The following is a 23,352-nucleotide window of genomic DNA, read 5'->3' as shown; positions in this document are numbered from 1 at the left end:
AGAGTAAACTCAAATTATTAAAATGAAGAAAGAAAGAGGGGGCAATCCCTACTGACCTTATGGAAGTAAAGAGGATAAGAAAATACTATGAACAATTATACACCAACAAATTAGATAGCCTGAATAAAATGGACACATTGCTAGAAAGATACAAACTGACTCAAGAAATAGAAATTCTAAATATACCTATAACAAAGTAAAGAGGTTGAATTAGAAAAACAAAATGTCCCACAATACAGTCCAGAACCAGAGAGCTTCACTAAAGAATTCTGCCAAACATTTAAAGAATTAACACCAATCTTTCATAAACTCTTACCAAAAATAGAAGAGGGAGCACCTCCAAACTCATTCTATGAAGTATTATCTTGATACCAAAACCAGAAAAAGCCATCACAAGAAGACTACAGACCAATATCCCTTATTACTATAAATAGAAAAATCCTCAAGAAAATACAAGTAAACAGAATCCAGCATCACATAAAAGGCATTATACATCCTGACAAGTGGGATTTATCCCAGAATTGCAAGGTTCGTTTAACATGTGAAAAAAAGTCATGTGATGTTTGTCTGTTAATTATTAACAGACAAAAATCACATGATCATCTCAATAGACATAAAACTTGACAAAAATCCAACTGTATATGGATTAAATGTTTATATTCCCCCCAAGTTCATATGTTGATGTTATTAGGAGGTGGGGACTTAGGTCATGAGGATGCAATGCTCATAAATGAGATTAGTGCCCTTATAAGAAGAGACACAGAGCTTGCTTTCTCTCCTCTCTTTGCTGTATGAAGGCACAAGAGGATAGCCACCTACAGACCAGGAAGGGGTCTCTCACTGTAATCCAGCCATGCTGGCACCCTTCTCTAGGACTTCCCCGCCTCTGGAATTTCGAGAAATAAATGTTATCTGAGCCACCTGGTCTATGGTAACTTGTTACAGCTGCCCAAACTAAGATACCAACACCCTTCCATGATAAACACACAACCCAATCAAGGCCATCTGTGAAAACTCCACAGCTAAGATTGTATTTAATGGTGAAAGACTGAATGCTTCTCCCTAATATCAGGAACAAGTCAAGGCTGTCCACTCTTACCACTTCTATCCAACATTGTACTTGAGGATCTAGCCAGGGTAACTTAATTGGGTAAACAAAATAAAACGATATTCAGGTTAGAAAAGAGGAAGTAACACTATCTACATTTGCAGATGACATAGCCTTGTATAGAGAAAATCCAAAGGAAAACACACACTGTTGGGCTGCACCTTGAAGGCCTTCAAGCCTCGTAATTGCCTGGTCTTAAGAAAGAGGGAAGAGCCCAGAGACAGAGACAGCAACACCAATGGTTTATTGGCCAGGGGATCTTACAAGTTGAAATGAAAGGTCCTGGAGAAACACTCCACCGTGTATGGCAGACAACAGGCAAGACACAGCAGCAATCTTTGCTACCTAGGAGAGGAAAGAGGCTACCATTTATAGGGGGAATTGATGTCAGGTGGGCTCATCAGTTACCAGGGAAACCAGTGGCTGGGGCAGGGGGCAAGTTACTGATTAAGCCCTATAATTAAGATAATTGGATAGTCATGTGAATGAAGCCGGCACTGGTCAACAGAGCAAGAGAACAGCCACCTGGAGTGGCCTGACCATACACTCCACCCCTAAGTACCCTGCACGACCCTTACAGTCTTGGTCTGCCCCTCTTCTGAGATATCCCTGGGCTCAGGTATGCAGAGGTGCACTGCAAACAAGCACCACAAATGCAACACAAACAATAGCAGCTAAGGAGTACCAAGAGTAAGCCAGGGGCTTGGCTCGCAGGACAGGAAGAAGGTCAGAGTCTGCAGTCGTCCTCAACGTGGTCACATTAATGACGTCAGCTTTCTCTGGCATCTTACTGCAGACCCAGTAATCTGACTCAGTTTGCAGTAAGGCCACTGTTTTTGCCCAGTCCTCAAACAGATTCCCTCCACTGAGGCTAGGGATGGAATGTGATGTTTCAACAGGCACAATACAGGGGAGATTATGACCATTAAGCAAATTATAAGCAGTAATAGCATTCTGAGATCATACCCTCGCCTGTGGTTTTTTGCCTGGCCTGCTGTACCATACAGCCTGTCCACCTTCAGTCCCCACAGCCCAGCTGCTGCTGAATTACAGAGAGACGGTATAACAACAGAGCACAAGAATAATATAATGGTGCCTTTTTCCAGTAGGGCGTCCTGATTAATTACCTTAGTAGTCTCAGGTGGGGCCGGGTAGAAGCTAGGTGAAATCTTTCCAATCCTACTGCCCACAGGGCGGCAAATCCAAACCACCGGGGACTTATCTGCCAGTCCCAGGGCCATTTTATAATGTGTTTCCCTGAGGGTAGATCCTGTGGAAGGGCAAAAGTGAGTTATTGTCCTGACCGATAGTTGGCAATGGTCCGTTGGTGGTCAACAGCTGAACTTGGATGGTGTTGACTAGTTGCCTCAGGGTTAACATGGCGTAGGCACTGGGATGATAGCTCCTGGGATGTTCAGTTTTAGTTTGTAGGGCTTGAATTAGCCTCCTGGAAACTTGAGAGGGCAAGTTTCCCATCTCAGTTGTTGTTTAAATCGTCCATTTATCCTTTCGATTAGCCTGGCAGCAGTGGGGTTGTAGGGCAGGTGGAAATACCAGTGTATGTCACTTTTATCAGCCCATTTCTCAACTTCATGGCCGGTAAAGTGGGTTCCTTGGTCTCCATCGATGTCCATGGGGTTCCTGTATGTCGTGCACGGCTGTTCTAGATCCTGCAGAGTGGTTTTTTGTGTTGCTCCAGGACTCTGGTAGGCCTTTTGTAATGTCTTCCACCTGCTGTAACATGTTGCAGACTAAACAAAGCGTTTGTATTCACTAGCCATCCCTGTGCAGTCAGATGAGCCATGAGCATGGGGCTGATGTTTCTAAACTGGTCAGAGACTCTGAGGTTAACAGGACATCATCAGTACAATGGAAGAGAAAGACATCTCTCAGGGTGGTCAGTTGCCTCCAGTCTGGGGAAAGGAGCTGCTCTCCATCTGTATCCTGTGGGACAAGGGACCTCTGACCTCGTCCCAATCTTCTTCCTCTCCTCCATCACTCTTGGTAGGATACCACACCTTGGGGTCCCAATTTGACCACCCAGGCTCTCTTGATAGACCCCATTCATCAAGGACAGCAGCCACAGGGCCCCATGTGCTAGTGGACAGCCACCTCAGGATTACCCCCACAACTTTTCGTTACCTGTCCTTATTTCCCAACATTTTGGTGCTCACAGGAATTTCCTCAGCCTCCCGGCTAGCTCGACAATTGTTGAACTGCACCCCATAGGTCTGCAAGCTTTATAATTATTCAGCCTCGAGACTGAAGAAAGAGCCCAGACACAGCCACAAAGACATCAATGGTTTACCGGACAGGGGGATCTTACAAGTCTGAAGCCAACAGTCCTGGAACAGCACTCCACTGTGTGCGGCAGACAACAGGCAGGACACCGCAGAAATCTCCGCTACTCCAGGGAGAAGGAGTTTACCATTTATAGGGGGAATTAACATCACGCTTTCTCATCAGTTACCAGGGAAACCAGCAGCTGGGGCAGGGGCAAACATGCAGGCAGTTACTGATTAAGCCCTATAATTAAGGGGATTGGATAGTCATGTGAGTGAAGCAGAGACTGGTAAAGCAGACGTACAAAGAGCAAGAGAAGAGCCATCTTGAATGGCCTGACCATACACATACACATACACACACACACACACACACACACACACACACACACACACACTATTAGAACTAATAAATGAGTTCAGCAAGGTTGTAGGATATAAGATCAGTATACAAAAATCAACTGTATTTCTATGCACTTAGCAATTTGCAATCTAAAAATGAAATTAAGGAAACAATTCCACTTACCATAGCATCAAAAAGAGTAAAATACTTAAGAATAAATTTAACAAAATTAATGCAAGACTTGCACACTAAAAACTACAAAACATCAAATAATTAAAGCTCTAAATAAATGGAAAGATATCCCATGATCATGAATCAGAAGACTTCATATCGTTGAGATAGAAATTCTCCCCTCAATTGATCTACAGCTTCAATGCAATTCCTATTAAAATCCAAACTGTCTTTTTTTGTGTGGAAAATGACAAGCTAATGCTAAAATTCATATGGAAATCCAAGGGACCTAGAATAGCCTAAACAATCTTGAAAAACAATAACAAAGTTGAAGGACTCATACTTCCTTACATAAGAAGCTACTGTGAGGCATAGGGACCGGTGTACACATCAGTGGAACAGAATTGAGAATCCAGCAATAGACCCTTATAGTTAGAGTTAATTATTTTTTGACAAGGTTGCCAAGACAATTCAGTAAAGGAAAAGAACAGTCTTTTAACAAATGGTGCAGGGACTAGATAACCATGTACAGAAGAATGAATTGGACCCCTACCTTACACCATATAAAAAACTAACTCAAAATGTATCAAAGATCTAATGTGTAAGAGATACATATAAAAGATAAAACTCTTAGAAGAAAACACAGAACCAAGTCTTTGTGGCTTTGGACTTGGCAATGGATTCTTAGATACGACACCAAAAGCACAAGCAACAACAAAAATATAAACTGGACTTCATCAAATTAAAAACTTTTGTGTTTCAATGGACACCATCATGAAAGTGAAAAGATGACATAAAATGGGAGAAAATATTTGCAAATTATATATCTGACAAGAGGCTTGTATCCAGAGTATATAAAAAACTCTCACAATTCAACTAGTTTTCCTTGGTCCGTGTGGCCTATGAAGGAGATGGGGGCTATTAGAGGTATTTGAAACAGTGGTTCCCAAACTCTAGTGCATCCAAGAATAGGGTTGCCAGATTTAGCAAGTAAAACACAGAATGTCCAGTCAAATTTATATTTTGGATAAGCAGTAATTTTTTAGTATAAATAAGACCCGTGCAATGTTTGAGACAAATTTAACTGGGTATCCTGTATTTTATGTGGCAACCTTACCAAAGAATCACCTTGAGACTTCTTAAATGCAGATTCCCTACAGATCATAATTCAGCGGCTCGGGGACTCAGGAAGCTGGCCCTCTTAACCAGCCCCTAGGGACTCTGACTTGGGTGTCCAGGCCACACTTTGAGAAACACTGATGAGATTCTCTAAAGGAGTCATAAAAACTTCCACAACAGCTTCTAGTCACACTCCTTAGAGCCATTCATATTCCAAATTCACATATAACATGGAACTGCAGGTTTTGCAAATATCTATGCCTTGAAATAACAGTGTCAAATAAAAAAGCAAAGCAAAGCAAAACAGAACAACATCAATAACAAAAACTCTTGAAGGAATCTAACTGGGTACCCTATGTGACTTTCCTAACATGTTCCTGGGAAAAGTGAACAGCCCAGGCAGACTGTGGCAAGCATCTCATGCAACAGGAGACACAGACTGTTATGTATTTTTTCCATTTACTTTCTTCAGGTCACCCAAGGTTAGACGCTTTGCTCTAAATCAGGCTCTGAATGCAACTCTGATCGCATTCCTTCCAATGCACTACAGGGCTGGAAACCACCACAACCACTGGAAGAACCCCCAGAGACAGTGGAAAATCACAACCAGTGCAAACCTTCAGCATAATGAAGACCAGAGAGCACTGGATGGTGAGTGGATTTCTGCTCTACTTGGTGAAATTAACATATATAAGCTGCTATGAGTCATAAAGTTTTCCCAAAGTAGGCTGCACTGTGAAGACGTGTCTATCTTGCAATGAGTGCAGATTCCTCCCACCAAGACTAAACCTCTGTCAGAGAGGGTGCATCCCCACTCCAACCACATCTGCAAGGGCTCGAGGAAAAACCCCAACTCACTTTCCATCCACAGCCTCGACAATCTTGACTTCAATCTCCTGCTCGTACAGGGTACGTAACATCCGGTCCCGCCTGTCCTTTCTACGCTTCAGGTTTATCATGAAAATCTAATGCAGGAAGAAAACAGGAAAAGAAACACAGATGAGTCAACTCTTTTTCTAGGCTATTTGAAAAGTAAAGTAAATGTAATGAACCAAGTTTTGGAATAAGGATTGGAAAAGACAGGGAAAACTGTGGTGAAGATTTATGTTTCATATCAGGTCAAAAAGTTATTCTTCAGGAGGCCAAAGGTAAATCAAACCTAAAACATATGAGATGAAGGGGGTAGGAAGCAGTTTGGCAAATGGTTAGATTTATCAGCAGACCTAAGTTTACTAAGTGTTTGCCTTGGACCAGTTTCTATGCGTCAGTTTCATCATCTGTAAAACTGAGATAATACTGGTCCTGTCACCTGGGTACAAAATATTAGCTATTCTTATCATTTATATCCACTGTAGAAAAATTTAAAGTCATTCAAAGAATAAGAAAAATCTAGTCTTAACAAATTCCTTTTAGTTCCAAAGGTTCCAAATTGAATTACCAAGGTCTTAATTTGAGTAGCTTCTTTACCAGAAGTTTTCAACTCCCTTAGAATTTTTCTGAAAGAAGTAGAGAGAGAAAGGGTCCTGCACTTGGTGGTAGCCCTTTGGGAAAAGGCATCATTTCCACATCACGTGGATCTGAGGGAAACCTTATAGAGGGGACACATACTGGTCCATGAAGTCCCAAAAATGTGCATTCAGATTGTCCCACATGAGGACTGGGTCTTCCTGCAGCCCCTCACCTTAGCCCCTAAATTCCCAATGACTGCACTAAACACACACATATCCTGAGGCTACTACAGGGAGTTACACAGATAATGAGGCTGACCTGATTATTCCCAGATTTAAGGAGCCAAATAAGTACCCAAAGGCTCATGAATGTTATTACAGATATCTATGTGCTTTAATAAGGTTCTTTTCTACGAGCAGTAATAAACTCACTTTGTACATTAAACTAGTCCTGCAAAAGAAGGAGACTTCATCTACCAGTAAGAAATACTGAATAGCATGGGAAAGGAGAACCCTCCAGGAATAAGCCGGATGACATTGGCTTCATCCTAACGACCCATCTAGATGACTTTGAGGAAGACGTTTAATGTTCCAGGGTCCAGTTCCCTTGTTTGTAAAAAGAGGGAGTTGAACAACCTCATCTCTCAAGACCAGTACAGATTAAAATGTCTATGATATGTGGTTTATGATAAAGTTTGCTTTACGCTGTCTAGAATAAGGAAGAAACTATGTCTTACAAGCAGGCTGGAGTTCAGACTTTACTGGGGGTTAAGCTGTGGTTCACACAGTCGTTCTGAATGTAATCATCGAGTTGCTATATGTTTTACTGGATCAAAAGCTAAATTAACTAAAATTTCAACTCTTCCTTACAAAATATTCTCACTTCTATCCATTTATACAGCTCTGGGCAAAGAACTGATGGGGGAGCAAGATGTCCTCTTTGAAGAAATCATCCATCTGAATCAGAGCAAAGTGGATTAGGTATGTCATGATTTCATTACCTCTGTTGTTTATCTAACTGGGCAATTATTATTTTTTTGTTTGTTTTTTTAAATCTTTATTGGGGTATAATTGCTTTACAATGATGTGTTAGTTTCTGCTTTATAACAAAGTGAATCAGTTATACATATACATATGTTCCCATATCTCCTCCCTCTTTCATCTCCCTCCCTCCCACCCTCCCTATCCCACCCCTCCAGGCGGTCACAAAGCACCGAGCTGATCTCCCTGTGCTATGCGGCTGCTTCCCACTAGCTATCTACCTTACGTTTGGTAGTGTCTATATGTCCATGCCTCTCTCTCGCTTTGTCACAGCTCACCCTTCCCCCTCCCCATATCCTCAAGTACGTTCTCTAGTAGGTCTGTGTCTTTATTCCTGTCTTACCCCTATAACTGGGCAATTATTTTTTAAAAAACAATTTCTGTGGTGACTGTATTTGCCTTGTTACCTGGGATTTTAAAACTTAATGAGTCATGTTCATTTATATTTCATTTTCTTCCTGTTTAGAATCATACTGTGATGGGCCATGTTCCATCTCCCAATTTTATGGCTATGGAAAGGAATGGGCATTTCCTCATGTGTTCACACAGAGCTACCTGAGGTCACTCCAGGAGAGCAAGACAAAACAAAAAACAAAAAATTGACAGAAATACAACAAAAAGTCCCCACAGATCCAAGACCTCTAGTCTGGGAAGACTTTAGTAAATAACAAACCTGCCAGGACAAGTGCAATAAAAATTGCAGCCATGAAGGAAAAACACAGACGGCTCGCTCATACTTACTGAATAGTAAACAAACAAAAAGCCACACAGCCGAATGCAGCCCAGACACCACCAACAAGGTCACAGAGTACTGGGAAGGTTGAAAAGGCCCCTGAAAATCCCTTCTTCCACTATCCTATCTCTGTTCCAAACACAGAGATGACTACCAGGGTTCAGGAGAGTAGAGTCCCCCTATCTGCATCCTTTACAGAGTTGGCCTTTTCCAGAAGGCTTCTAAGAGTGACCCAGTCCTTCTAAATGGAAGATCAGAGCTAGAAGATCCTGCTTTTGTCCCATTGTATCTGCTCTGACTTGATCCTCGTTGGAATGTGTTTATAAAGGGAAAAATGAATATATGTAAAGACGCTTGGGTTCTTTTACCTGGAGACCTGAGAGCTGGTGAGAGCTGCAGGGAAGGAAAGCTGTAGTAATATGTGGAAGTGGGTTCAGTGCCTGGGTGGTCCAACTTTTCTGCAGCCCTGATTGTTTATAAAACTATGTACACTTTAGTCTAATTCTTCTCTACCACACTTAAAGTCATTTGTCTCATCCTGCCCTCTGTGGAAATAGCATAGTAGCTGCTAATTCCTTTCCACTTAATATTCATGAAATACTCCCTTCCATTCCTGAAGTCTGCCTGCAAATAAATTTTATAGAATAAATTCCAATTTCCAGTTCCAGCAGCAATTTGAGATGGCTGTACTTTGGGGACCTGTATGACATAGTACAGGGGGATAAACAGGGCATTTTCTTTCAATTAATCAATGTCAATGAGCATGCAGCACAAAGCTTGGCTTATAACATATCCAAAATTCACAGAAAAGTTCTGTCTCAGTTTTGTGGATTCCTGAGGCACTGTCCTAGCTTCTAGACCACCAAGCTCCTGAACACTAATCAGCAGTTATGTGACATAAGGGACCCATGAAGGATTCAGTGACTTGGAGTCACAATTCTGGTCCCACCAAGTATCTGCTGTGCATATTACTAAGACAGGCATCTCTTTATATTTCTGCTTCATTCTTTATACAATTGAAACTTAATAATAAATATGACTCTCAGAGCACTATTATGAAGTTCTTGCCTGCTGAAGGGAGAATTTTAGAATAGGTTTCTTTTTTCACTTTTTCTTTGTCCTCTAAACTCTGCCCTCCAATCTTTTCCCACGGAAAAACAGCAGAGAGAAAATAAAGCAAAGAATGTTCCAGAATGGTTTCCACTTACTCAGAATAAAGTTAAAGTCCTCCAATACCTAAAATATGTATCTTCCTTACCTTACCCTTGAAGCTTGATAAAATACGGCAATATCTGGTCCTAGAAGATATCACTTTCATGACTAAATAGTAACGTCTTTCTGACTCAATCATTAATTTACTTTTACCATGATGCTCCTTTTTTAAGAAAAGTGAACTGAGGCACAACAAAAACTGAGAACCTTTTCCAAGACCTTGGTTTCTTTTCAGCAGTCAAGCTGGTCTGGCTGGCTCCCAGACGTGTGATCACGCTTGTGTTCTGATACAAACATGCAATCATGATGTACATAGGTGCACAGGTGCACGTGCACATACACACAGTCACCTTTCCTACCTCATTGAATCCCATCTTGTCTGGATATTTAGGGACGACTGAGACGAACTGGGAAGGTTCCATTGGAGGATGGTCAACTGGAAGACACGAGAAACACACAGAGTGCTTTGTTAGTGAGAGGCTCAGAGCACAGCATTCCAACCACAGGTCTGACCTCTAGAAACACAGCCTGCATGTTCAGGGCAGGGGATAACTGCAGTTTTCTAGGACTGAGTGGCTATATAAGAACCCCAGATGGTCACAACGCTGGTTTTGAGAGCACCTGTTTATATGCAGACTGCAGTATTTGCTCCATGTCCCTCAAGAGCTATTTTAAGAGCATTTGAAAGGTAGTCTAGGGTAATGATTTAGGGTGAGGGCTCTAAAGTCAGATGACCTGGGTCCAAACTTTGGTCTGTGAAGGTCTGGAGCAGATAGGTGACCTCTCTAAGCCTGTTTCTTTGTGTGTAAAATCAGGATAATAAAAGTGTATCTCTTAGAGTTATAAAATTTAAATGAGACCTACATGCAAAGCATTAGCCACAGTAAATGAACACGGTAAATGCTCAATAACTCCTAGCTACTACTCACAGTGGCCCATGATGAAAGAGCTCAGAAATAGGCTGGACTTTTTTCTAAAGAATGCTTTTTTTCTATATGTTTAAGATTGTAAAACTCTGGGACTATTTTATTTTAAGATCCCATCCAGGCAGGTTTAGCTACAGGTACTCAAAAGGTCCTTTATTTTAATGCAAACTCACCTCCAAGGCCCAGCCCACATCCCAGAACTTGGTACAGGGCTAACAAGAAAGTTTCCAGATGGGAGGGGTGTTGCATCTCAAGTAATAAAAGTTTTATTTATTTCATACTCTAAAAAAGCTTTCTTTATAAACTATATATTTTAAAGGTTGAAAGTAATATTGATTAAAGAACCTGAGAAGGTCTTGAAAATTTTAGTATTTCACAAACTCAAAGTACTCACTTGGTTTTCCTTGAAGACATAATACAAGGAAAATGTTAAGTGAGAGCTGGTAACTGGATTGTTTGAAGAACTATAGTTGATGGCCATTGCTACTGTTCACCGGTATCCATTCCCCTCTATTTCAGGCATATGAGAGGGGCTTTTCCACCTTCAGGTTAGTCATGGCCACATGAGTTGCTGCCACTCAACTCTCCAAACCCTCCTCCCACCCCTGCCCCAGGCCCACCTCAACGATCTTAGCAGCCTATGTTGATATGGAGAAGCCAAAACATTGAAGCAGCCTAGAATGATGTGCCAACGTGTGGAGGACAGCTGCCCAGGAAACATACGAGGACCACTGTAGACTTTGCATAACAAGAAACGAGCCATTGTTGTATGAAGCCAACGAGATTTCAGCATTCTTTGATATTCCAGCATAACATCACCTGTCCTGATTGAGATCCTGTCCAAAGGGTATTATTTGTTTAACTTACCCTCCACTGGTATATTAAAGAGAAACCACGACATCCAGTTTCACTTATGATCAAATGATGTGAAACCGTAGAAAGCAGTGAAACAGGTTTCCTAAGCCAAACACAAGAGTTGGTCTTATTATTTGAATCTTGATCCTAACCGACACATTTCTATGAGTACACAGTGTGTGTGTTTCTGTTTCCCTCAGCAACCCAGAATATTTTGGTCCTCCCTGTTCCACCCCACTCCACTAATTTCTTTTAAAATCAACAAATGTTGATTGTGGGGTCACCATGTACAGCTTTAGGTTTTTACGAGAAAAAATCTTAACATACCAACTCCTTCCTGTTCATGTTGTTTGAAGAGCTGTCTGGCCCTCTCTCATCGGGCCTTAGACTTGGGAGGGCGGTATATTTCGGGTTACCCTTTCCACCCTGTTGGTCTCTGTTCGGCACTCACATGGGCTGCCTGGCTTTAACAGTTCAGCCAAAGAGTCTGCTTTTAGCCACTTTGCTTCCATCAAACATGGGTAGTCATTGTGTTCACAGGACAAGTATCCCCCCAAAAGCCACAAGTGGCTGGTCCTGAAGACCACCGTTGAGCAGAAATATGAGACACAGGCCTGGGTTTTGTCACTGAAGATAGAGCTAAGCCATAGGGAAAAACAGGAGATGACATTAATTAGACTTAAGAAGCTTACTATGTGGGGAGAAGGGATGCATCTTTGCTGACATCAGACTTGAAGATTAGGTACATGCCAGCTTTTGTCTGGGATCATTTCTGACTCCACCATTCATAATTAATTCAGTTCCTCTTTGAATCCCTCTCCATACATGTCCCTCACTGTACCACCAATTGGGATGTGCTTCATTGGCTCCAGGATAGTTTCAAGATCTAGGAATAATAATAACTATTGGTATAGAGATCTTACTACTCACTGCACTCCGGGCTACACTCTTGACATATGTAATTACATTTATTTAATCTTCATAACATGTACCACAGGATAGATCTGAGTATCCCTATTTTTACAGATAAGGAAACAAAGACTTAAATAACATGCCCAAGATCACAGAGCTCATAGAGCTGGTATTTGAACCTAGGTCTGACTCCTGCACCTGAACCCTTAACCCCCACTCTCCTCTACCCCCAAAGCTAGACCTTGGTAGCCATTAGCATCAAGTTGGCCTTGGGCAACTGGGCTGGGTTCACAGTAGCTCAGTTAGGTAAGTCCTCGCTCCTTTGTTGCTCTTTCTGGGGTCTACACTGGTGCACACCCCATCCAGTGTACAATGGACCAGCCCAGTCACGCCCAGAAATATATTGGAGGGACTGTGCTTGGAGCGAATCCTAACACTTGTCTATAGTTTCTCCTGGACTTCTTCCATGGCCGCAGCCACTACCCTAGCTCAGGTCCTCCCTCGCTCACATGCTTGGGCCATTTTAACATTTTTCAAACACTTGTATGCTCTTCGTCTTGCCTCGTTATAACTGATTATGCACACTGTCGCCAAAATAACCTTCTTCCTTAGGCACAGCTCTATTCTTGACCATCACAGTCACACTTGGCACTTAAGTGTTTTACAATTTGTTAACTGATTTCATAATCACCATGTCATTTTATCTTCACTTTTATTTTTTTTGGGGGGGTGGTATTGTTTGTTTTTATAGATACAGAAATTGAGACCAACCCAGATGTAGTCTTGCCAAGGTCAAATAGTGAGTGATTGGCAGAGCTGGAACTCAGTTTTAGATCTTCTGACTTCAGATCCAATATTCCTAATGAACTTTACATGACATTCTGTTGCCTCAAAATGTCATCACTGAGAAGAGGTACCTAAGATTTCCCATCGCCTCATGCTCTGATTTGCACAACCAATCTCCTCATGCCTCACAACCCATTTACTACTATCACCTTTACAAGATCTAGCCTCCTGTCATTCATCTCCCAATTTTCCATACAGCTCCTAATGTACTCAATGAGCAAGTACATGAAGAGGGCTTTGAAAAGTGTTAGCCAGTGCCGCCGCGCCAGCTGCCGTAGGAGCCACAGCCGGAACTTGGAGAGGTCTTTTCTCCTCACCTGGAGGGAAGTGGAAGTCCCTTGGCTCCAATTTCCCCACTTTTTCACACTGACCATGTATTATATGCCAGAAATATTACGTGGGTCCTGAAGATGTAAACATAGGTAAATAAACATAAAAGACTCATTTCAGACAGGAGGACCTTCAAGATGGCAGAGGAGTAAGACGTGGAGATCACCTTCCTCCCCACAAATACATGAAAAATACATCTACGTGTGGAACAACTCCTACAGAACACCTACTGAACGCCTGCAGAAGACCTCGGACTTCCAAAAAGGCAAGAAACTCCCCACATACCTGGGTAGGGCAAAAGAAAAAAGAATAAACAGAGACAAAAGAATAGGGATGGGACCTGCACCTCTAGGAGGGAGCTGTGAAGGAGGAACAGTTTCCACGCACTAGGAAGCCCCTTCACTGGCGGAGATGGGGGGTGGCGGGGGGAAAGCTTCAGAGCCACAGGGGAGAGCGCAGCAACAGGGGTGCCAAGGGCAAAGCGAAGAGATTCCCGCACAGAGGATCAGGGCCGACTGGCACTCACCAGCCCGAGAGGCTTGTCTGCTCACCCGCCGGGACGGGTGTGGGCTGGGAGCTGAGGCTCGGACTTCGGAGGTCAGATCCCAGGGAGAGGACTGAGGTTGGCTGCGTGAACACAGCCTGAAGGAGGCTAGTGTGCCACAGCTGGCCAGAAGGGAGTCTGGGGAAAAGTATGGAACTGCCTAAGAGGCAAGAGACCATTGTTTCGGGGTGCACGAGGAGAGGGGATTCAGAACACCACCTACATGAGCTCCAGAGATGGGCACGAGCTGCAGCTATCAGCGCAGACCCCAGAGACGGTCGTGAAATGCTAAGGCTGCTGCTGCAGCCACCAAGAAGCCTGTGTGCAAGCACAGGTCACTATCCACACCTCCCCTCCCAGGAGACTGTGCAGCCTGCCACTGCCAGGGTCCCGTGATCCAGGGACAACTTCCCTGGGAAAACACACGGCGTGCCACAGGCTGTTGCAACGTCCTGCCAGCCTCTGCCGCCGCAGGTTTACCCCACATTCCGTACCCCTCCCTACCCCCAGCCTGAGTGAGCCAGAGCCCCCTGATCAGCTGCTACTTTAACCCCATCCTTTCTGAGCGAAGAACAGATGCCCTCAGGCGACCTACATGCAGAGGCACGGCCGAATCCAAAGCTGAACCCCGGGAGCTGTGCGAACAAAGAAGAGAAAGGGAAATCTCTCCCAGCAGCCTTAGGAGCAGTGGATTAAATCTCCACAATCAACTTGATGTACCCTGCATCTGTGGAATACATGAATAGACAACAAATCACCCCAAAATTGAGGTGGTGGACTTTGGGAGCAACTGTAGACTTGGGGTTTGCTTTCTGCATCTAATTTGTTTCTGGTTTTATGCTTATCTTAGTTTAGTATTTAGAGCTTATTATCATTGGTAGATTTGTTTATTGATTTGGTTGCTCTCTTCCTTTTTTTTTAATATATTTTTTCCTTTTCCTCTTTTTGTGAGTGTGTATGTGTATGCTTCTTTGTGTGATTTTGTCTGTATAGCTTTGCTTTTACCATTTGTCCTAGCATTCTGTCTGTCCAGTTTGGGTTTTTTCTGTATCATTTTTAGTGCTTGTTATCATTGGTGGATTTGTTTTTTGGTTTGGTTGCTCTCTTCTTTCCATCTATCTTTTTTTAATTATTACTTTTTTACTTTTTACTTTTAAATAACATTTCTTTTTTATTGTAATAACTTTCTTTTATTTTTTTCTTCTTTCTTTTTTTCTTTTTTTTTCTCCCTTTTCTTCAGAGCCAAGTGGTTGACAGAGTCTTGGTGCTCTGGTTGGGTGTCAGGCCTGAGCCTCTTAGGTGGGAGAGCTGAGTTCAGGACATTGGTCCACCAGAGACCTACCGGCCCCACATAATATCAATCAGAGAGAGCTCTCACAGAGATCTCCATCTCAACGCTAAGACCCAGCTGCACTCAATGACCAGCAAGCTACAGTGCTGGACACCCCATGCCAAACAACTAGCAAGACAGGAACACAACCCCACCCATTAGCAGACAGGCTGCCTAAAATCATAACAAGTTCAGAGCCACCCCAAAACACACCACTGGACGCGGTACTGCCCACCAGAAAGACAAGATCCAGCCTCATCCGCCAGAACACAGGCACCAGTCCGCTCCATCAGGAAGCCTACACAACCCACTGAACAAACCTTAGCCCTGGGGACAGCCACCAAAAACAACAGGAACTATGAACCTGCAGCCTGTGAAAAGGAGACCCCAAACACAGTAAGTTAAGCAAATGAGAAGACACAGAAATACATAGCAGACGAAGGAGCAAGGTAAAAACCCACCAGACCAAACAAATGAAGAGGATATACACAGTCTACATGAAAAAGAATTCAGAGTAATGATAGTAAAGGTGATCCAAAATCGTGGAAATAGAATGGAGAAAATACAAAAAACGTTTAATAAGGACCTAGAGGAACTAAAGAGCAAACAAACAATGATGAACAACACAATAAATGAAATCAAAAATTTTCTAAAAGGGATTAATAGCAGAAAACCTGAGGCAGAAGAATGGATAAGTGACCTGGAAGATATAATAGTGGAAATAACTACCACAGAGCAGAATAAAGAAAAAAGAATGAAAAGAATTGAGGATAGTCTCAGAGACCTCTGGGACAACATTAAACACACCAACATTCGATTTACAGGGGTCCCAGAAGAAGAAGAGAAAAAGAAAGGGGCTGAGAAAATATTTGAACAGATTATAGTTGAAAACTTCCCTAATATGGAAAAGTAAATAGTCAAGTCCAGGAAGCACAGAGAGTCCCATAGAGGATAAATCCAAGGAGAAACACGCCAAAACACATATTAATCAAACTATCAAAAATTAAATACAAAAACAAAATATTAAAAGCAGCAAGGGAAAAACAACAAATAACATACAAGGGAATCCCCATAATGTTAACAGCTGATGTTTCAGCAGAAACTCTGCAAGCCAGAAGGGACTGGCAGGACATATTTAAAGTGATGAAAGGGAAAAACCTACAACCAAGATTACTCTACCTGGCAAGGATCTCATTCAGATTCAACAGAGAAATTAAAATCTTTACGGACCAACAAAGGCTAAGAGAATTCAGCACCACCAAACCAGCTTTACAACAAATGCTAAAGGAACTTCTCTAGGCAGGAAACACAAGAGAAGGAAATGACCTACAATAACAAACCTAAAACAATTAAGAAAATGGTAATAGAAACATACATATCGATAACTACCTTAACTGTAAATGGATTAAATGCTCCATCCAAAAGACACAGACTGGCTGAATGGACACAAAAACAAGACATGTATATATGCTGTCTACAAGAGACCCACATCAGACCTATGGACACATTCAGACTGAAAGTGAGGGGATGGAAAAAGATATTCCATGCAAGTGGAAATGAAAAGAAAGCTGGAGTAGCAATTCTCATATCAGACAAAATAGACTTTAAAATAAAGACTATTACAAGAGACAAAGAGCGATACTACATAATGATCAAGGGATCAATCCAAGAAGAAGATATAACAATTGTAAATGTTTATGGACCCAACATAGGAGCACCTCAATACATAACACAAATGCTAACAACCATAAAAGGGGAAATTGACAGTAACACAATAATAGTAGGGGACTTTAACCCCACTTTCACCAATGGACAGATCATCCAAAATGAAAATAAATAAGGAAGCACAAGCTTTAAATTATACATTAAACAAGATGAACTTAATTGATATTTATAGGACATTCCATCGAAAAACAACAGAATACACCTTCTTCTCAAGTGCTCATGGAACCTTCTCCAGGATAGATCATATCTTGGGTCACAAATCAAGCCTTGGTAAATTTAAGAAAATTGAAATCGTATCAAGTATCTCTTCCAACCACAACGTTACAAGACTAGATATCAATTACAGGAAAAAATCTGTAAAAAATACAAACACAGGGAGGCTAAACAATACACTGCTAAATAACCAAGAGATCACTGAAGAAATCAAAAAAATACCTAGAAACAAATGACAATGAAAACACGATGACCCAAAACCTATGGGATGCAGCTAAAGAAGTTCTAAGAGGGAAATTTATAGCAATACAATCCTACCTCAAGAACAAGAAACATCTCAAATAAACAACCTAACCTTACACCTAAAGCAAATAGAGAAAGAAGAACAAAAAACCCCCGAAGTTAGCAGAAGGAAACAAATCATAAAGATCAGATCAGAAATAAATAAAAAGGAAATGAAGGAAATAATAGCAAACATCAATAAAACTAAAAGCTGGTTCTTTGAGAAGATAAACAAAATTGATAAATCATCAGCCAGACTCATCAAGAAAACAGGGGAGAAGACTTTGATTCAACAAATCAATAGAATTAGAAATGAAAAAGGAGAAGTAACAACTGACACTGCAGAAATACAAAGGATCATAAGAGATTACTATAGGCAACTCTATGCCAATGAAATGGACAACCTGGAAGAAATGGACAAATTCTTAGAAAAGCACAACCTTCCGAGACTGAACCAAGAAGAAATAGAAAATATAAACAGACCAATCACAAGCACTGAAATTCAGACTGTGATTAAAAATCTTCCAACGAACAAAAGCCCAGGACCAGATGGCTTCACAGGTGAATTCTATCACACATTTAGAGAAGAGCTAACACCCATCCTTCTCAAACTCTTCCAATATATAGCAGAGGGAGGAACACTCCCAAACTCACTGTACAAAGCCACCATCACCCTGAAACCAAAACCAGACAAAGAAAGAAAACTACAGGCCGATATCACTGATGAACATAGATGCAAAAATCCTCAACAAAATACTAGCAAACAGAATCCAACAGCACATTAAAAGGATCATACACCATGATCAAGTGGGGTTTATCCCAGGAATGCAAGGATTCTTCAATATACTCAAATCAATCAATGTGATAAACCCTATTAACAAATTTAAGGAGAAAAACCATATGATCATCTAAATAGATGTAGAAAAAGCTTTTGACAAAATTCAACACCCATTTATGATAAAAAAAAAAAACCTGCAGAAAGTAGGCATAGCGGGAACTTACCTCAACATAATAAAGCCATATATGACAAACCCACAGCCAACATCGTTCTCAATGGTGAAAAACTGAAACCATTTCCACTAAGATCAGGAACAAGACAAGGTTGCCCACTCTCACCATTATTATTCAACATAGTTTTGGAAGTTTTAGCCACAACAAAAAGAAATAAAAGATTTCCAGATCGGAAAAGAATAAGTAAAACTGTCACTGTTTGCAGATGACATGATGCTATACATACAGAATCCTAAAGATGCTACCAGAAAACGACTAGAGCTAATCAATGAATTTGGTAAAGTAGCAGGATACAAAATTAATGCACAGAAATCTCTGGCATTCCTATACACTAATGATGAAAAAATCTGAAAGAGAAATTAAGAAAACACTCCCATTTACCACTGTAACAAAAAGAATAAAATACCTAGGTATAAACCTACCTAAGGAGACAAAATACCTGTATGCACAAAACTATAAGACACTGATGAAAGAAATTAAAGATGATACAAACAGATGGAGGGATATACTCTGTTCTTGGATTGGAAGAATCAACATTGTGAAAATGACTATACTACCCAAAGCAATCTACAGATTCAATGCAATCCCTATCAAACTACCAATGGCATTTTTCACAGAACTAGAGCAAAAAATTTCACTTTGTATGGAAACACAAAAGACCCTGAATAGCCAAAGCAATCTTGAGAAAGGAAAACAGAGCTGCAGGAATCAGGCTCCCTGTGATTAAAAACCACTACAAAGCTACAGTAATCAAGACAGTATGGTACTTGCACAAACACAGAAATATAGATCAATGGAACAGGATAGAAAACCTAGAGATAAACCCATTCACATATGGTCACCTTAACTTTGTTAAAGGAGGCAAGAATATATAATGGAGAAAAGACAGCCTCTTCAATAACTGGTGCTGGAAAACTGGACAGCTACATATAAGAGAATGAAATTAGAACATTCCCTAACACCATACACAAAAATAAACTCAAAATGGATTAAAGACTTAAATGTAAGGCCAGACACTATCAAACTCTTACAGGAAAACATAGGAAGAACACTCTATGACATAAATCACAGTAAGATCCTTTTTGCCCCACCTCCTAGAGAAATGGAAATAAAAATAAACAAGTGGGACAAAATGAAACTAAAAGCTTTTGCATAGCAAAGGAAACCCTAAACAAGATGAAAAGACAACCCTCAGAATGGGAGAATATATTTGCAAACGAAGCAACTGACAAAGGACTGGTCTCCAAAATATACAAGCAGCTCATGCAGCTCAATATTAAAAAACAAACAAACCAGTCCAAAAATGGGCAGAAGACCTAAATACACATTTCTCCAAAGAAGATATACAGATTGCCAACAAACACATGAAAGGATGCTCAACATCACTGATCATTAGAGAAATGAAACTCAAAACTCCAATGAGGTATCACCTCACAGTGGTCAGAATGGCCATCATCAAAATATCTACAAACAATAAATGCTGGAGAGGATATGGAGAAAAGGGAACCCTCTTGTACTGTTGGTGGGAATTTAAATTGATACAGCCACTAAGGAGAACAGTATGGAGATTCCTTAGAAAACTAAAAATAGAACTACCACATGACCCAGCAATCCCGCTACTGGGCATATACCCTGAGAAAACCATAATTCAAACAGTCGGGGGCTTCCCTGGTGGTGCAGTGGTTGAGAGTCCTCCTGCCGATGCGGGGGACACGGGTTCGTGCCCCGTTCCAGGAAGATCCCACATGCCGTGAAGCGGCTAGGTCCGTGAGCCATGGCCACTGAGCCTGCGCGTCTGGAGCCTGTGCTCCGCAACGGGAGAGGCCACAACAGTGAGAGGCCCGCGTACCACAAAAACAAACAAACAAAAAAGTCATGTACCACAATGTTCATTGCAGCTCTATTTACAATAGCCAGGACATGGAAGCAACCTAAGTGTCCATCAACAGATGAATGGATAAAGAAGATGTGGCACATATATACAATGGAATATTACTCAGCCATAAAAAGAAATGAAATTGAGTTATTTGTAGTGAGGTGGATGGACCTAGAAACTGTCATACAGAGTGAAGTAATTCAGAAAGAGAAAAACAAATACCGTATGCTAACACATATATACGGAATCTCAAAAAAAAAAAAAAGGTTCTGAAGAACCTAGGGGCCAGACAGGAATAAAAACGCAGACGTACAGAATGGACTTGAGGGCACGGGGAGGGAGAAGGGTAAGCTGGGACGAAGTGAAAGAATGGCATGGGCATATATACACTACCAAATGTAAAATAGATAGCTACTGGGAAGCAGCTGCATAGCTCAGGGAGATCAGCTCGGTGCTTTATGACCACCTAGAGGTGGCGTGGGATAGGGAGGGTGGGAGGGAGATGCAAGAGGGAGGAGATATGGGGATATATGTATATGTATAGCTGATTCACTTTGTTATATAGCAGAAACTAACACACCATTGTAAAGCAATTATACTCCAATAAAGATGTTAAAAAAAAAAAAAAGTGTTAGCCATTGTTGTTACACCCCATCTCCACCCAGCCCAAACTCTTCTCTGATCTCAGAAACTCCAGTCTGAAATTCACAAACTCCCTGATATTTTCAGTCCCTTCACTTTTTCTTAATGTCTCTTTGCCTTTTTGTTTTGACTAAAACTTGGCTTTCCTTTGAGGACACTGCCTCCCTTTCAGCTGTCAGAGTGAACGCTGATTTTTCTCATGTCCCCCAACTCACTGCAAACTGTTTCTCTTTCATCCTTCAAAACCTGGCTTCTTTGAAGCATATTTTCGCACTCTGTACCTCCTAATCATGTTCCCTCAGCCACTGATGACTCCAACCTCCGGCTCACAGTTTCAGTGACCCTGCCATCGTTCTTTCAAACCTCAGCATCCACATGGTGATCCGTCCAACAACCAACAATCATTCTTTCAGTGACCCACTACCATGTCTGCCTCCATCACACCCTTCTTGTTCTCACTCTCATCAGTACCCAACCTAGACTTCATAGTTCATCCCTTCTAAGACCCTTGATTCCCTTTACTGATCTTGCTTGGCAAAACCCCAATCCTAGTTAAACCTGACTGTCCTCTTAGTACCAAGAAGAACACTATGAAAGAAATTCACACAACTGCGTATACTGAGTCACTTCAAAATTATAGCCACAGATGTCAAATTGGCACTCCTTACTGCCAAATGATGCAGCTGTACTTCCCTAGTAAATTTATTTTCCCATTCCCTGAGAGGTCTATTTTATGTCTTGTTCTCGCTCCTGGAATCTTCAACGTCTCTCTTGAGCTGTTGACTGGACTATATATGTCATAGAGAAAATGTTTAAAGCCAAACTAGACCTACCTTTTCCTTCCACCTCAAGTCTACAAACCCAGCTGCATCTCTGCCTATGCATTCTGCCTTCCCATCTGCGATAGCATCCCTGTTCTATCTAGAACTTGTTTTCTCAAGGATCTTAAATTATCTTTTTGCTACATCATTAAATTCTCCCTATATTTTGGATTTTTCTCATCAGCATACAAACATGCTAAAACCCTACCTAAAAAAACCCCACAAACAGCATAAAAGACAAAACCAAACAACCTCTCCCTTGATTTGTCACTCTCTTACAGCCACTACCCTACTTCTCTATTCCCGTGCCAACAAGAGTCCACTTTCTCATCTCCCCATGGCCCTCTCTTCAGCCCACTCCAGTGGGCTTTATTCCAATCGTTTGCACTGACGTGGTTCTTATCAAGGTCATCACAGATCTCTATCTTGAGAGAACCAGTGATCAGTTCTGTATCCTCATTTGACTTCACTTCTCAACAGCATCTGGTTCCTTTTTGAATCACTTCTTAATTCTTCCTTCCAGCTTTCTGCCTGTTTGTGTCCTCCAGGGATCTGTCCTCCACTCTCTCCTCTTCTTTTCTATGTTCTCCTACAAAACAAGTTCACACTATTCCATGGCTTCAAATATCCTTTTAATGCTGATGACTCTCAAATGTCTGTTTCCAACTGGAGTCTCTTCCCTGAACTCCAGATTCATATATCCAAATATCTCCTAACCTTTCAATTTAGATGTCTAATAATTATCTTAAGCTTATATGACCACAACTTCCCTCCCTAAGTCTTTTCCTGTAAAGCCATTCCCATTTCATTAAATGGTATACTAGGCCAAAATCCTGGAGTCATTACTGATTCCTTTCTTTCCTTCATGGGCTGCATCCAGGTCTCTGTATGTCCTGTTGGCTTGACCCCCAAAATATATCCCAAATCCACCTGCTTCTCATCACCTTCCTACTACAATTTGCATTCCAACCACCATCATCTCTCACCAGGAGAGATGTACTGGTCCCTTTACACTCTAGTATCCACACCCCAGCCTGAGTGATTTACCTAAATACATAAATCACATCATGCCACTCTCCCTGCCCCACCCACATAGAATCCTGTTACCCAAAGAATAAAGTCCAAATTCCTTATTGTGGCCACAAGGCTCTGCAGGATCTGGACAGTTCTTCCACCATAACCCCATCTCCTACTCAACTTCTCATTCTGTACATGCCAAACACACTGGCCTGTTGTTCTTGGAGTACCCCAGGCTGTTTCCTAACAGCCTTAGCATGTGCTGTTCTTTCTGCTTGAAACACTCTTCTCCCAAATATTCACGAGGCTACTTCCTTGATATATTGTATAGTTCTCTGTGTTGGAATATAAATTCCTTGAAGGCAGAGCTTCTGCTGGTTTTGTTGACTGCTGCATCCCCAGCATATGAACAATCCATGGAACATAGTATGTGTTTAATAAATACTTAGAGCCTGATGCGCTCTTCTAAAGCCTTCCTTGCATCCTTACTGCTTTTAGAATGGGCATTGTACTTTAGCTGAGCATTCAAGAATCATAACGATTAAACCACTCCAACACTCAAACT

The 23,352-nt window shown here is 41.5% G+C and overlaps 1 protein-coding gene across 6 annotated transcripts in view; it reads right to left on the bottom strand.

The window, feature by feature from the left end:
- The window catches only part of COLGALT2 (collagen beta(1-O)galactosyltransferase 2), a 148,434-nt gene that overhangs the window by 39,078 nt on the left and 86,004 nt on the right, over positions 1-23,352 (bottom strand). For all 6 annotated transcript variants that reach the window (XM_073803626.1, XM_073803627.1, XM_019952566.3 and 3 more), the window contains exons 7-8: positions 9,817-9,893; positions 5,882-5,988 (exon numbers count right to left, since the gene is read on the bottom strand). In XM_073803626.1, the coding sequence (XP_073659727.1) occupies positions 5,882-5,988; positions 9,817-9,893 (184 nt within the window). The remainder of the gene's footprint in view (positions 1-5,881; positions 5,989-9,816; positions 9,894-23,352) is intronic.

This window comes from Tursiops truncatus, chromosome 1 (assembly GCF_011762595.2).
Source record: "Tursiops truncatus isolate mTurTru1 chromosome 1, mTurTru1.mat.Y, whole genome shotgun sequence".
NCBI lineage: Eukaryota > Metazoa > Chordata > Mammalia > Artiodactyla > Delphinidae > Tursiops > Tursiops truncatus.
The sequence above is the reverse complement of the archived record's forward strand: the minus strand, read 5'-3'. Positions and strand labels throughout refer to the sequence as shown.